Here is a 16782-nt window from a genome sequence, read left to right as displayed (position 1 = left end):
AAACATGGTGTATTTTTGGAATGAGCTGATAGAGGAAGTGGTTGAGGCTGCTGTATTAACAACTTTTAAAAGGTGGTTGGACAGGTACTTGGATAGAACATGGAACATTACAGAACAGCAGGCCCTTCAGCCCACAATGTTGTGCTCACCTTTCAACCTGCTCCAAGATCAATCTACCCTTCCCTCCGTTTTGCTATCATCTGTGTGCCTGTCTAAGTGTCTCTTAAATGCCCCGGAAGTATCTGCCTCCACCAGCGTCCCTGTCACCACTAATCTCTGCGAAAAAAAATCCTACCTCTAACGTCTACCCTTCCCTTTCCTTCAAACACCTCAAAGTTATGCCCTCTTGTATTAACCATTTCTGTCCTGGGAAAAATACGCTAGCTGTCCACTCTATCAATGATTTTTATTGGATAGGAAAGTTTTAGACAGTTATGGACCGATGCTGGCAAATGGGACCAGTTTAAATGGGCGTCTCGGCTGGCATGGACTAGTTGGGCTGAAGGGCCTGTTTCTGTGCTGTTAGACCCTGTGACTGTGAGAACAGGAGCTGCAGAATGGACATTGGCTGAGTCCACCAGGCTTGCAAATCCCCCTGCACCCTCTCCTGCTTCTCACTTCATCCTACTCCCCTCCACCCACCACCAACCCCTCACCTGGTCTCACCTATTACCTGCCAGCTTGTAGTCCTTCCTCTCCCCTCACCTTCTTATTCTGGTTTCTTCCCCTTTCCGGTCCTGATAAAGGTTTCTGGCTCAAAATGTCAACTGTTTATTCCCCTCCGTAGGTACTGCTGATGTATACCTCTGTGACGAGGAACAGAACCCATTCCAGGGATGGAAAGAGGACCGATACCTCAACTCCTGGGATCCTGGTGTGTGTGTGTGTGTGTGTGTGTGTGTGTGTGTGTGTGTGTCTGTCTGTGTGAGAGAGAGAGAGAGAGAGAGAGAAGGTAGGAAGAGTGAGGGGTGAGAGGATAAGGGAGAAAGCAATAGGAAGACAGGGGCGCAGAGGGGGGGAGAGGGGGTGTAGGAGGGGAGACGAGAGGGGAGAGGGGGAAAGCTGCTTTCAAGGGATTGGTTTGCAAATTTCCTGCAGTGGACATTAATGTGGAGCACCAGGGTGGGAAAGTCCCCACCCTCCTTCAAAATAACCCTCCCACAATGGGATGCACCATTAACACTGAGCCTCCCACAGTACAGCACAACGTCAGCATTTACACTCTCCCACAACTAACCCCATCATTATCACCCCTCCCTCAGCAGTATGTCCTCCCTCTAAATACCCGCTCAGCACCCTACCCTTCCTCTGTAAAACCCCCTCAGTACCAATCTCTCTCACTACCACCCTTCTGTCATTACCACCCATCCTCACTCCCCCCCATCCTGTAGTACTGGCCCCTTCCACACCGCAAATCTCCCCCAGCACCACATTAACAACTAAACCCTCCTTTCCACGGTCTGTCTCAAACTCATAACTTTCTGAATACAAAGAACACAGAACAGTATAGTACAGGAACAGACCCTTTGGCCCACAATTTTGCTATTTCAAGTTTATTTTTATTCATTGAGAACCTATGCAGGTGCAACATTCACAGTGCATGGCTCAGATTCAAATTCATTTATTTATCATTATTATTTCCAGCGCCTGCATAACATGTCCACGTTTGCCCTCTGTACGTGAGCAGGTATGAATGGATGTCTGTGTCTGTACTTGTCGTGTCGCTCATTCAACACAGTTCAGATGGATCCTGTACGTCAACAGTGTGGGCACACACATCCGCTGCCAGCCATGTGGCCTCCAGGACGTGATGGTGGGTTTGTGTAGGTTCGCGGGGATGTGAGGGGTAAGTTTTTTAACTGAGAGTCATGGATGTCTTGATTATTGAAGGGCCTGATCCTGTTCTATGTTCTATGTTTCTAAGAAATTAGAGATACTTTCCCTGTAATGCGCTTATGTCCTGGACCCAAGACAGATCCTCTGAAATGATAACACTGAAGAATTTAAAGTTGCAGACTCTTCCCCTTTGCAACACCCCAATGAGAATTGGCTCATGATCCTTCATCTTCCTCCTCCTGAAGTCAATAATCATATCTTTGGTCTTGCTGACATTGAATGTTGGTGTGGCACCACTCAGCTAGGTTTTCAATCTTTCCCCCATAAGCTGATTTCTCACCACCTTTGTTTCGGCTAACAACAGTCATCAGCAAACTGAAAATATGGAGTTGGAACTCTGCTTAGCCCCACAGTCACAAGTATAAAGCGAGTAAAGCAGGTGTCTATGTACACAGACTTGTGGCACACTTATGCCAATGGTAATTGTGGAGGAAAATTTGTTGCCTGTCCGATCTGACTGGGGTCTGCAAGTCTGCAAACTTTTCTTGCTGGCTCCTCTGGAAGCTCTTGGACTGTATTCCCTGGAGTTCAGGAGGATGAGGGGGGATCTCATAGAAACATTCCGAATGTTAAAAGGCCTGAACAGATTAGATATGGCAAAGTTATTTCCCATGCTAGGGGAGTCTAGGACAAGAGGGCACAACTTCAGATTTGAAGGACGTCCATTTAGAACAGCGATGCGGAGAAATTACTTTAGTCAGAGGTAGGTAAATCTGTGGAATATGTAGCCACAAGTGGCTGTGGAGGACAAGTCATTCAGTGTATTTAAGGCAGAGATAGATAGGTTCTTGATTAGCCAAGCCATCAAAAGGTATTGGGGAGAAGGCAGGGGAGTTGGAATGACTGGAAGAATTGGATCAGCCCATGATTGAATGACAGAGCAGACTCAATGGGCCGAATGTCCTACTTCTGCTCCTATATCTTATGGTCTTATGGCTCAGGTGAGAGGACTGTATGTCGGTGTCAGAGGCTTTGGACATTAGATGGATAGGATTTAAAAAAATCTGTGCAGGACTCCCCTGTGCCTCTTCCCCTCAGCAACAATTATATCCCTTTGGATACTGCTCGGGGGATAACACATCATATTACAGCAGCTGCCAGGCTGTTAGCACTGGGGCTGGCTCTGAGGCTTGACAGGAAAGGGTAAAGTCAGGGAAGGCAGTAGTTATAGGGGACTTGATAGTTAGGGGCTCAAAAAGGAGATTCCCTGGCCAAAGTGTTTCACTGAGTACTGTGCAGACACAACAGAAGCATTCCCACGCAGGTCCAGCGAAGAGCCTTAAATCTCCAGTCTCTAAAAAAGAGGGGTTCCGCCTAGTGGAGCAGCCATTGTCAGAGTAGTCTAAGTCAGAGTAGTAAGGCTTTGGCTCAACAAGGCTTCGGTGAGAACAGGCAGATCAAGATAAGTAGGTAAGTTAATTCCTTATTTCTTTTTTTTTCCTGAATTAACTCTTGAGAGAGTAGGGGTATGTCTACAGAGCCGGGGTTCTGTTCTGGGTGTCAGATGCAGGACTTCCAGCCTTCCTGAAGGCCAAATCTGCACCAGGTTCGTGGAGGTGCAGCTTCTTCGAGACCGTATTAAAGCTGCAGCTCGACGACCTTCAGATTGATAGGGAAAGTAAAGCAGTGATAGACAGGAACTACAGGGAGGTAGTCACCCCAAGGCTACAGGAGACAGATAAATGGGTGGACTGTCAGGAGAGGGAATGGAGAACCACAGATAGTTGAGGGCACACCTGTGACTGCCCCCTCAACAACAAGTACTCTATTTTGAGTACTGCTGTGGGGGGGGGGGGCGGTGGGTGCTGCCTGGGGGAAGCAACAGTGGCCTTGCCTCTGGGACTGAGACTGGTCCTGTGTTTCAGAAGGGCAGGAAACTGAAGAGGATTGCAGCAGCAATAGGGGACTCTATACTTAGGAGGACAGATTCTGTGGACGCAAAAAGGAAACATGCATGGTAGTTTACCTCCCTCATGTCAGGACCCGCCATGTATCTAAACACATCCATAATATCCTGAAAACAGAGAAACATAGAAAACAGGTGCAGGAGTAGGCCATTCGGCCCTTCGACCCTGCACCGCCATTCAGTACAATCATGGCTGATCATCCAACTCAGAACCCTGTACCTGCCTTCTCTCCATACCCCCTGATCCTTTTAAGGGCCATATCTAACTCCCTCTTAAATATAGCCAATGAACTGGCCTCAACTGTTTCCTGTGGCAGAGAATTCCACAGATTTACCACTCTCTGTGTGAAGAAGTTCTTCCTCATCTCGGTCCTAAAAGGCTTCCCCTTTATCCTTAAACTGTGACCCCTTGTTCTGGACTTCCCCAACATCAGGAACAATCTTCCTGCATCTAGCCTGTCCAATCCCTTTAGAATTTTATCTGTTTCAATAAGATCCCTCCTCAATCTTCTAAATTCCAACGAGTATAAGCCTAGTCGATCCTGTCTTTCATCATGTGAAAGTCCTGCCATCCCAGGAATCAATCTGGTGAACCTTCTTTGTACTCCCTCTATGGCAAGTATGTCTTTCCTCAGATTAGGGGACCAAAACTGCACACAATACTCTAGGTGTGGTCTCACCAAGGCGTCGTACAAGTGCAGTAGTACCTCCCTGCTCCTGTACTCGAACCCTCTTGCTATGAATGTCAGCATACCGTTCGCCTTTTTCACTGCCTGTTGTACCTGCATACCCACTTTCAATGACTGGTGTACAATGACACCCAGGTCTCGTTGCACCTCCCCTTTGCCTAATTGGCCACCATTCAGATAATGGTGAGCCAATTAGGAAAAGGGAGCCGATTAGGAAAAGGGAGGTGAGCAGCCTGAAGTAATGGTACATATTGGTGCCAACGACATAGGTAGAAAAAGGGATGTGGTCCTGAAAACAGACTACAGGGAGTTAGGTAGGAAGCTGAGAAGCAGGACATCAAGGGTAATAATCTCGGGATTGCTACTTGTGCCACAGGACAGTGAGGATAGGAATAGAATGAGGTGGCAAATAAACACTTGGCTGAAGAATTGGAGGTGAGGACCTCTTCTGGGGCAGGTGTGACCTGTACAAAAGGGACAGCTTGCATTTGAATCTGAGGGAGACCTATATCCTTGTGGGCAGGTCTGCTAAAGCAGTTGGGAGCAGCTTATGGTCGGGTGATGGGAAACAGTATGATAGAGCTGAGGATGAGCCTGCAGGGATACAAGTAGATGATGTAATATGTAATATGAACGTAAGGAAGGGCAAGCCAATGATTGGGTACAACTGCAGACAGATCAAACAGTTAAGTTGTACAACAGAGGCAAAATTCATAAGGGCGAGGAATGCAGGACTGAAAGTGATGTATTTAAATACACATAGCTTTCGGAATAAGGTAGCTGAAATCGTGGCACAATTAGAAATTGGTCGATATGACGTTGTGGGCATCACTGTGTCGTGGCCGAAATAAGGTCATAGTTGGGAGTTTAACATCAAAGGTAGGACAGGCAGGAAGGCATAGGCGATGGTGTGGCTCTGTATGTAAGACATAGAATTACATCTTCAGAAAGAGGTGACATAGGGTCAGAGTATGTCAAATCTTTCTGGGTGGAGTTAAGGAAGTACAAAGGTGAAAAAACCATCATGAGAATCATATATAGGCTTCCAAATAGTAGCCGAGATGTCGTGTTGAGATTGCAAAGGGAGTTGGAAAGGGCTTGTAGTAAGGTTAATGTCACAATTGTCATGGTGGACTTCAACATGCAAGGAGATTGGGAAAATCAGCTTGCTGCTGGATCGCAGGAGAGGGATTTTTTTGAATACCTACAAGATGGCTTTTTAGAGCAGCTTGTGCTCGAGCCTACTCGGGGAAAGGCTATTTTAGATTGAGTGTTGTGTAATAACCCAGAATGTATTAGTCAGTTTAACATAAAGGAATCCTTAGGGGGCAGTGATCATAATATCATTGAATTCATACTGTAACTTGAGAGGGAGAAGCATAAGTCACATATATCAGTTTCACAATGGAATAAGTGGAATGAGACATGAGAGGGAGCTTGCTCAGGTGGATTGGAAGGGGATACTGGTGGGGATCACAGCAGAAAAGAGATGGCTGCAGTTTCTGGAAATAGTTCACAAGGCACAGGATAGATATGTCCCACAGAAGTAGTTGTTCTCAAATGATTAACAGGATAAAATCCTATGGAGAAAAGATACTGGCATGCATAGAGGAATGGCTGACAGGCAAAGGCATTGAGTGGGAATAAAAGAGGCCTTTTCTGCTTGGCTGCTAGTGATTCATAGTGTTCTTCAGGGGTCAGTATTGGGACCGCTGCTCTTCACATTGTTTGTCAATGATTTGGATAATGGAATTGATGGTTTTGTTGTAAAGTTTGCAGTTGATACAAAGATAAGTGGATCGGTAGGTACTGCTGAGTAAGCAAGGTGACTGCAGCAGGACTTCGACAAATTGGAAGGATGGACAAAAAGGAGGCAGATGGAATACAGAGTTGGGAAATGTATGATAATGCATTTTGATAAAAGGAACAATAATGCAGACTCTTCTCTAAATGGGGAGAAAGTTCAAGCATCAAAGGTGCAAAAGGACTCAGTAGTCTTCGTGCAAGACTCCCAGGAGGTTAATTTACAGTTTGTCTCTGGTAAAGAAGGCAAATGCAATGTTGGTATTTATTTCAAGGGGAATAGAGTATAAAAACAAGGAGATAATGCTGAGACTTTATGAGACACTAGTCAGGCTGCACTTGGAGTATTGTGAACAGTTTTGGGCCCCATATCTCAGAAAAGGTGTGTTGTCACTGGAGAGAGTAGAGGACATTCACGAGGATCATTCTGGGAAAGAAAGGGTTAACATATGAGGAGCATTTGGCAGCTTTGGGCTCGTATTCACTGGAATTTAGAAGAATGTGTAGGGATCTCATTGAAACCTACCGAAAGTTGAAAGGACTAGATAAGGCGGATGTGGATATGATGTTTCCTATGGTGGGGGTGTCCAGAACTAGAGGGCCGCACCTCAGAATTGAGTGTTGACCTTGTAGAACAGAGGTCATTAGTATTTTTTTTAGCCAGGGAATAGTGAATCTGTACAGACTGTGGTGGAGGCCAATTCCGTGGGTATACTTAAGGGAGAATGCTGATTGAATCCTGATCAGTCAGGGCATCAAAGGAAGGTGTATGGAGTTGAGTGGGATCCAGTTTCAGCCATGATGGAGTGGTGGAGCAGACTCAATGGGCTGAATGGTCTAATTCTGCTCCTATATCTTATGGTCTTTTGTATCGGAGCGGCTGCTGTATATTCCATGGGGGATGGGGAGCAGCCAGAGGTCCTGGTGTGCATTGGCACTAATGACATCGACATAAAAGGGGAAGAGGGCTTATGCAGTGAGTATAAAGAGTTAGGAGAGAGGCTTAAGAGCAGGATCTGCAAAGTGATAATCTTCAGATTACTCCCTGTATCACGGGCGAGTGCAGGTAGGAATGGGGTGTTACCATTAATGAATGAGTGGATATGGTGTGGGGGACAGGGTTTCAAGTTCTTGGATCATCAGAACCCTTTCTGGGGAAGGGACGACCTGTGCAAGAGGGACAGATTGCAGCTGTACTGGTGGGGAACCAATATCCTGGACACAAGGTTTGCAGATGCTCCTCGGGAGAGTTTAATCTAATTTTAACAGGGGCGGGGAACCGTAGCCCCAAGTCAGTAAGGGAAGGATTGGACCAGAAGGTTGATGTTAGAGAAGATATTGAAAGACAAAATAGAATTAACAGTTATGACGGGTTGGATAATTTGAAGTGTGTATATTTTAAAGCTAAGAGTGTTATGGGTGAGGTTGATGAATTTTAGAGCATAGATCAGTACATGGAACTAAGATATTGTAGCCATTACTGAAACTTGGTTGAGAGAGGGACAGGAATGGGTGATTAATGTACCAGGTTTTCAAAGTTTTAGAAAAGATAGAGGAGGAGGGAAAAGTGGGGGGAGTTGCACTACTAAGTGTGGGCACGTGGTTAACAAGTGGTTAACGCGTTCGACTAGCGATCTGAAGGTCGTGAGTTCAAGCCCCAGCCGAGGCAGCATGTTGTGTCCTTGAGCAAGGCACTTAATCACACAGTGCTCTGTGACTACACTGGTGCCAAGCTGTATGGGTCCTAATGCCCTTCCCTTGGACAATATTGGTGTCATAGAGAGAGGAGATTTGCAGCATGGACGACTGCCAGTCTTCCATACAACCTTGCCCAGGCCTGCGCCCTGAAGACTGAAGACTTTCCAGGCGCAGATCCATGGTCTCGCAAGACTAGCAGATGCACTACTAATCAGGAATAATATCACAACTGCACTCAGTGGTGACATAATGGAGGAGTCAGACATGGAGTCCATTTGGGTAGAACTCAGGAATAGGAAGGATGCACTCACACTGATGGGGTTGTACTGCAGACCCTCTGATAGCCTCTGGGACATTTATAAACAGGTATGTAATCAATTAAGGAAATGTGTAAAACTAATAGGGTTGTTGTCATAGGAGATTTCAATTTCCCTATTGTTAGCCGGGATCTTCTTAGTGTAAGAGGTTTAGATGCGGCTGATTTTGTTAAGTGTATCCAGGAAGGTTTCTTAAATCAATACGTGGCTGGTCCACAGGAGGAGGGACTGTATTGGACTTGCTGTTGCGTAATGAGCCTGGCCAGATGACTGACCTTTCAGTGTGTGAGCCATTAGGGAAGAGTGACCACAACTCCTGAACATTAAGGAAAGCTGTAGATAGGATAGGTATGGTCCTTGCAGGGGAGTTTAAAATTGGAGTAAGGCAAATTACAAGGGCATTAGGCAGGAACAAAGAAAAATTAATTGGAAACACCTTTTCTCTGGCAAGTCCACTTTAGATATGTGGAGGGTATTTAAAGATCAATTGCACAGACTACAAGAAAGGTATGTTCCTGATAGAAGGAAAGGATGAGAGAAACTTGGGTGTCCAGAGAGGTGATGAATTAAGTCAAGAAGAAAAGGGAAAAATATTTAAAGCTTTGGAGGTTAGGATCAAACAAAGCACATGAGGAGTATAAAGATGCAAGAGAAAAACTAAAGATGGGATTTAAGAAAGCCAGGAAGGGCCAGGAAAAGTCCTTGGCAAGTAGAATTGAGGTGAATCTCAGGGCATTCTATACCTACATCAAAAGTAAGAAGATAACTAGAGAGAGGGAGGGACCAATCAATGATAAAGAGGGGAACATTCGCTTGGATGCAGAGAATGTGAGTGAGGTGCTTTGTTTCAGTATTTACCAAGGAAAAGGATATGGAGGACCAGGAGATCAGGCTGAGTGTATAAATACATTAGGGCATGTAGAGGTCAAGGAGGAGGAAGTGTTGAATCTCCAGATGAATATTCAGGTGGATGAGTCCCCAGGGCCTGATGGGATTTACTCAGGTTATTGAAGGAGGCAAGGGATGGATTGCTGGGTCGTGATCAGTATGCTTGTGTCCTCTCTTGGCACAGGCGAGGTCCCGGAGGTCTGGCAAGTGGCTACTGTTGTACCTCTGTTTAAAAAGGGAACTATAGACTGGTGAGTCTCACGTCAGTTATGGTATTTTTGATAAGGTGACGTGAGAGACCGATAAATGTAGAGAGTTGGATGTTGTCTACATGGATTTTAGCAAGAAATTTGACAAAGTCCCTCATGGGAGGCTAACCCAGCAGATTAAGACTCAAAGGATCCGTGGCAAAATGGTTGTTTGGATACAGAACTGGCTGTGCATCAAAGACAAAGGGTCGTGGTTGAAGGGACTTATTCGAGCTGGAGGTCTGTAATTATTGGAGTTCCACAGGGATCTGTGCAGAGACCTCTGCTGTGGTGTGATGTGTATACATATATACACCCTGGATGAAAATGCAGATAAATGGGTTAGTTAATCTGCGGATTATACCAAGATTGGTGGAAATGTGGAGAGTGTAGAAGACTGGCAAAGAATACAGCACGAAGTAGGCCAGTTGCATAAATGCGTTGAGAGATGGCAGATGGAGGGGCCCTCCCAGTCTGCTCCTTGCTGCATACACGGAGCATCAGTCCACAACGCGCTGCCCGAGATGACAGCAGCAAGGAAAGGACGGTCGCTCACCAAGTTGCCGACTGTGGGTTTGGGAAGAGGATGTCGAGAAAGATGCGAGGCCTCTGTCACGGTTCATCCCGAGCAGTTGCGTGACAGAGGACGCTGTGTGCAGCATGTTCGGTGCTGACCACTTCCTGATGGACTTCCTAAAGGTGCTAGTCTGGAGGAACTCCCAGGGACGTACAAAAAAACCGGACATCAATGCTGCTGAAAGATTATCAGCTCAGTGAATGACGCCGTTTGGTCTGCCCTAAACTTGTTGGTCATCAGGACATCCGTAAAGGAATGCTGCCGACTGGCAGGTTCCGGGCTGCAGGAGTACGTGGTGAGGGACGCTCTGAAGCCATTACGGTTTTCTGCTATTGGACAGAGAGTGGCCAGGTTGGGCGAGGAAGCTCCCAACCCAATTAATGCAGCAGTGAACGACCCCTGGAGGCCACATCAGTTACTGCAGCCCAATTGGTTTTAATGAATGAAATAGAAAACTACGTAACGCAATAACTATGTAAATTCATAGGTAAAGATAGGAAACCGTTTACAAAATTCTTGTGAATATTTTATATATGAATAACGTTTATTTCTAGAAAATAATTTAACTTGTGGGCAGTGTCTAGTGTGAGGGAAAAGGGACCTTCCATTGGAACCGAGACGGTCATAGGGGGAAAAAGTCAGAACGCTTCTTCACAGGAAGGGCGGTGAAAATCAAACTCCGCTGAAAATTTGAATTTTTTCCTAGCCTGTAACGGATATTGTTCAGTCCTGTACTTTTCCCTAAAGCCACATGTCGGCCATCGTCACTGCATCTCTCTTCTCGCAACACAACATCCTCCCCACATCCCCAATAAAATTCTACCCGCTAGTCTGACTCTCTTTAGTCCTCGATCTGAATACATGAATGAATGAATAGATAGATAGATGGATGAATGGACAGGTAAATAACCGAGATACTGGAGGGAATCAGCGGGTCAGGCAGCATCTGTGGAAGGAAATGGACAGCCGAAAGTTCGGGTTGAGATTCTTCAACTGGAACATCAACTGTCTGTTTCTCTTTTCAGGACACGCCCCTTTCAGCCCTGTGTTACACCGAGCCATGCTCTTCTCTCCGGCTGTTTACCGTGTTTCTGATCCCACCCATGTGTGGAAACGGCCGTAACTCCTTCCCACTGAGCACTTGCGGAAACAACGTTCGTTACCCGGGACTGCAGCGCGTCTAGTGGACAATCGCGGAACTGCATGGGTTCAGCAGCTCCCCGGAAGTGAAAGTACAGTACCCTGAATCTGCAAGGAGCGGGAGTTAACATGGCTTCGAAAGGACAGGTCGAGAGTTTAACCGAGGAGGTAATTTGTCCCATCTGCCTGGATTTCTTCACCGATCCGGTTATACTGGAATGTGGACACAACTTCTGCCGCTCCTGTATCACACGGTGTTGGGAAAGGGAGGAGAGAAACTCCTGCCCAGAATGTAGAGAGGAGATTGCAGACCGCACCCTCAGGGTCAATCGGGCCTTAGCAAATCTGTCTGAGAAAGCTCGAAAACTAAACCTGAACCCGAAAGAGAAGGAAAATAAACTTCACTGCGAGAAACACGGGAAAGAACTAACGCTGTTTTGTGAGACAGACGGGAAACTGATCTGCCTGATCTGTAGAGATGCGCGGGAGCACAAGTCTCACAACTTCTTGCCGATTAAAGAAGCCACTGAAGTTTACAAGGTAAAAATAACGCGCTTTCGATCGTGTTTATGTTGAGTCGTTTTTTTTCCTGTCTAATCTATTCATTCTTTAATTCCCAGGATCGGGTTAAATCTTCCTTCGACTTTCTCACAAAAAGGAAATCAGACCTAGAGGAAATGGAGAAGGAACAGAAAGAGAAGATTTCCGGAGTTCGGGTGAGGCTTCCTGAACATTACTTCCAGTATTGTGTAGTTTTGTTCTCTTTAATGCACAAAGCAGAGTACTGCAGCTGTAGTGCCCTGGGTTCAATCCTAACCTCTGGTGCTGTCTGCGTGGAGTTTGCATGTTCTCCCTGTGACCACGACAATTGCACAGACATCCCAAGGGCATGTTGGTTGAATAGCTGCTGTAATCGCTTTCTGTAATTAACCCTGATGACTACTTCAAAACCTCATCAACGTTCTGCAGGCAGCTGAAAAAATAATCTAGGTATATATTTCTTCCGCGGGAAGAATTTAAATTTTTCTTCAGCAGTTTGACTGAGGCACGACTGCGTAGGTGGGTGGACGTCAGCGAGTTAGACCAGATATGAAGAATATTAAAAGAAGACAGCCTTACAGAGCGGGAGTCAGAGTAGGAGGGCTTTGGCTCAACGGGGCTTCGGTGATAACAGGTCGAGGCAAGTTACTTGTAAAGAATAGGAATAGGAAGTATGTCAGCGAGGCTGGTGTTCTGCACTGGGTGTCAGATTGGGATGTTCGGGAGACTCCCAGGCTCCCAGATGGCCACATCTGTGCCAGGAGCGTCGAGCTGCAGCTCCTTAGGGACTGGGTTAGGGAACTGGAGATGCAGCTCAGTGACCTTCGTCTGGGCAGGGAAAGTCAGGAGGTGATAGAGAGGGGCTATAGGCAGGTAGTCACACTGGGACCTCCAGAGACAGATAAGTGGGTAAAAGTGGGGAGGGAAAGGCAAGAGTCAGATATGAGAAAATACCCCAATGGCTGAACCTCTCAACAATAAGTTCTGTTGGTGGGGGGGGGGCCTACCTGGGGGAAGCAACAGTGGTTGTGCCTCTGGCTCAGAGTCTGGCCCTGTGGGTTAGAAGGATAGGGAAAGGAAGAGGATGGCAGCAGTGATAGGGGACTCTACAGTTGGAGGGTCAGACAGGCGATTCTGTGGATGCAGTAAAGAAATGCCGATGGTAGTTTGCCTCCCAGGTGCCAGGGTCTGGAATGTTTCTGATCACGTCCACGATATCCTGAAATGGGAAGGCAAACAGCCAGAGGTCATGGTACATATTGGTACTAACGACATAGGTAGGAACAGGCAGGAGGTCCTGAAAACAGTCTACAGGGAGTTGGGAAGGAAGCTGAGAAGCTGGACCTCTAAGGTAGTAATCTCGGGATTGCTCCCTCACGATAGTGAGCATAGGAATAGAGTGAAGGAAATAGGAAATTGCTTTTTAAACTCACAGAGAGCATAGGCCATCAACTTTTTGCTGTTGATGTTTCTGTAGAAGGCAATTTCTTTTTTACGAGCTCGAGTTGCTAGCTTGAGGCTCAACCCAGCACGGATGGAAAGCACGCCTGGGGAGCCAGCTGGGTTCACACTCGGGAGCCTTCGCTCCGAAGTCCGGTGCTGATGTCACTACACAACCAGCCGGCCTGGAATAGGCTGAGGGATTAGAGCAGGGGGCAGGGATTCAGATTTCTGGGTCATTGGGACCTCTTTTGTGGCAGGTGTGACCTGTACAAAAAGGACGGTTGCACTTGAATCTGAGGGGGACCAGTATCCTGGTGGGGAGGTTTGATAAGGCTATTGGGGAGAATTTAAACTAGAATTGCTGGGGGGTGAGAACCAAACTGAAGAGACGGGGAAAGGGGCTGTTGGCTCACATATATAGAAACCTTGCAGCCAGAGTGAAAGGGAGAATAGATAGGTGATAGAGAATGGATGCGCTCAGACTGATGGTTTGAGATGTGTCTATTTTAATACAAGGAGTATCATGAACAAAGCGGATGAGTTTAGAGTGTTGATCAGTACTTGGAGCTATGATGTTGTGGCCATTACAGAGACTTGGATAGGTCAGGGGCAAGAATGGATACTTAAGAGTGCCAGGCTTTAGATGTTTTAGAAAGGACAGGGAGGGAGGCAAAAGGGGTGGGGGCATGGCACCACTGATCAGAGATAGTGTCACAGCTGCAGAAAGGACGAAGTCATGGAGGGATTGTCTATTGAGTTTATGTGGGTGGAAGTTAGAAACAGGAAGGGATCAATATCTCTAATGGGTATTATCTTATACCCAGGGATGTCGAGGAGCAGATAGGGAGACAGATTCTGGAACAGTGCAGTAATGACAGGGTTGTTGTGATGGGAGATTTTAATTTCCCCCATATTGATTGGCATCTCCTTGGAGCAAGGGGTTTAGATGAGGTGGGGTTTGTTAGGTGTGTTCAGGAAGGTTTCCTGACACAATATGTAGATAAGCCGACAGGAGGAGAGGCTGTATTTGATCTGGTGTTGGGAAATGAACCTGGTCTGGTGTCAGGTCTCTCAGTGGGAGAACATTTTGGAGATAGTGATCTCCTTTACCATAGAATTGGAGAGGGATAGGAACAGACAAGTCATTTAATTGGAGTAGAGAAAATATGAAGCTCTCAGGCAGGAACTTGGAAGCATAATTTGGGAGCAGATGTTTTCAGGGAAACGTACAGCAGAAAAAGAGAATGTGCTGAAGCTTTTGGAAAACATCAAGTTGGGTAAGTCACTGTGACCAGACGAGATATACCTCAGGCTACTGTGGGAAGCAAAGGAAGAGATTGCTGAGCCTCTGGCAATGATCTTTGCATCATCAATGGGGACTGGAGAGGTTCCAGAGGATTGGAGGGTTGCAGGTGTTGTTCCCTTATTCAAGAAAGGAAGTAGAGAGCCCATGAAATCTGAGTTCAACCCAGATTAGTGTGAGGTGGTTCATTTTGGTAGGTCAAATATGATGGCAAGTATAGTATTAATAGTCAGACTCTTGGCAGTGTGGAGGATCAGAGGGATCTTGGGGTCCGAATCTAGCGGACACTCAAAGCTGCTGTGCAGGTTGACTCTGTGGTGCTTTGGCCTTTATCAACCATGGGATTGAGTTTAAGAGCTGAGAGGTAATGTCACAGCTATATAGGTCCCTGGTCAGACCCCACTTGGAGTACTGTGCTCAGTTCTGGTCACCTCACTACAGGAAGGATGTGGAATTATAGAAGGAGTGCAGAGGAGATTTACAAGGATGTGGTCTGGATTGGGGAGCATGCCTTATGAGAATAGGTTGAGTGAACTTGGCCTTTTCTCCTTGGAGCAACAGAGTATGAGAGGTGACCTGATAGAGGTGTACGACGGGTGATTGATAAGTTCATGGCCTAAGGTAGACGATGTCAATGTTAGAAAACCTAGCACATTTATTTTTCAATATAGTCCCCTTCCTACATGTACACGCTTAGTCCAGCGGTCGTGGAGCATACGGATCCCTTCTTTGTAGAAGTGGTCCACAGCAGGGGTGATTGATAAGTTCGTGGCCTAAGGTAGAAGGAGATGAGTTATTAACTTCAAACTTTCTGCATTATCACTCAAAGAGTTGAACTGCACGTGCATGTAACGAGAGCGTCTTGGACCTCCAGGTGGTCCACAGCAGGGGTGATTGATAAGTTTGTGGCCGAAGGTAGAGGGAGATGAGTTATACAGCTCCTGTTACATGCACATGCAGTTCAACTCTTTGAGTGAAAATGCAGAAAGTTTTAAGTTAATAACTCATCGCCTTCTACCTTAGGCCACAAACTTATCAATCACCCCTGCTGTGGATCACTTCTGGAGGTCCAAGACACCAACTTCTACAAAGAAGGATCTGTATGCTTCATGACCGCTGGACTAAGTGTGTAAATGTAGGAAAAATAAATGTGCTAGGTTTTCTAAGATTGACTCCCTCTCAATCACCCCTCGTGTAAGATGACGAGAGGCATTGATCATGTGGATAGTCGGAGGCTTTTTTCCAGGGCTGAAATGCCTAACACAAGAAGGCACAAAAAACTGCTTGGAAGTAGGTACAGAGGAGATGCCAGGGGTAAGTTTTTTTACATCGAGAGTGGTGAGTGCATGGAATGGGTTGCCAGCGAAGTTGGTGGAGGCGGATACGATAGGATATTTTAAGAGACTCCTGGAAAGGTACATGGAGCTTAGACAAATAGAGCACAATGGGTAAATCAAGGTAATTTTTAAACTAACTACACTTTTGGCAAAGCATTATAGGCCAAAGGGCCTGTATTGTGCTGTAGATTTTCTGTGTTTTACAGAGTATGTTTCTATGTTCCATGTATTACTGTCCTGCAAACTATAGCCTGTAATTTCCATTTTAAACGATGTACTTTTGAGCAGTCTTAATGAATTAGCGATTCCATGATCCTCTGAAGGACTCATGGACTTAACTCTCAAATATGCAATTACTGCATGTTTAAGTAGATGAAGGTTTATCGCCATGGCTAGAAGAGACGGAGAAAGGGAGCACTCCAATCCAGGCTTGAACGCAGAGGAATGAAACTCCCTCTGCCAGCCTCTTGTCAGCAAATATGTAGTTGGTGGAGAACAAGACTGAGGATCTCAGGACATATTGGTGCATCAGAGGGAAATGAGGAATTGCTGCGTTCCGTGTTTCATGGAGACTTGGCTCACTCCACACGTACCAGGTATGTCAGTAAGACCTGAAGACTTCTTGATTCACCACATGGACCAGACTGCTAATTTGGACAAAGCAAAAGATGATGTCTGTTTTTCATGACAGACTCCTTGTGGTGCTCAATGCAGCGGGCTTGACGCACTCTTGTTCCCATGGGCTGGAACTCCTAATGATTGCGTGCTGACTGTTCTACTTACCGAGAGAGCTCTCTGATCCTGACCTCAATTTACATACCACCAAAAGTAGATATTAAAAAAAAATACTCGATACATTGTGCATCACAATTAGCAAACAGGAAGCAGTCTATCCCGATGTATTTCAAGTAATTGTTGCGGACTTCAATCAGGCTTGTTTGGAGATAACTCTGCCTAAATATCTTCAACGTGTCACCTACACCCCCAGGGGTCCCAA

At 46.1% G+C, this 16782-nt stretch overlaps 1 protein-coding gene across 2 annotated transcripts in view; it reads left to right on the top strand.

Moving 5' to 3' along the window:
• The first annotated feature begins 1069 nt into the window (after window positions 1–1069).
• The window catches only part of LOC134346569 (zinc-binding protein A33-like), a 37583-nt gene continuing 21870 nt past the window's right edge, over window positions 1070–16782 (top strand). The window contains exons 1-3 of one of the 2 annotated variants that reach the window (XM_063047990.1): window positions 1070–1813; window positions 11048–11702; window positions 11783–11878. In XM_063047990.1, the coding sequence (XP_062904060.1) occupies window positions 11292–11702; window positions 11783–11878 (507 nt within the window). In that variant the 5' untranslated portion in view covers window positions 1070–1813; window positions 11048–11291. Of the gene's footprint in view, window positions 1847–11047; window positions 11703–11782; window positions 11879–16782 lie in introns of both variants that reach the window. The other variant, XM_063047989.1, reaches the window with a different exon arrangement.

Source organism: Mobula hypostoma, chromosome 5 (assembly GCF_963921235.1).
Source record: "Mobula hypostoma chromosome 5, sMobHyp1.1, whole genome shotgun sequence".
Classification (NCBI taxonomy): domain Eukaryota; kingdom Metazoa; phylum Chordata; class Chondrichthyes; order Myliobatiformes; family Myliobatidae; genus Mobula; species Mobula hypostoma.
Note: the sequence above shows the minus strand (reverse complement) of the source record. Positions and strands in the feature narration are given on the sequence as shown.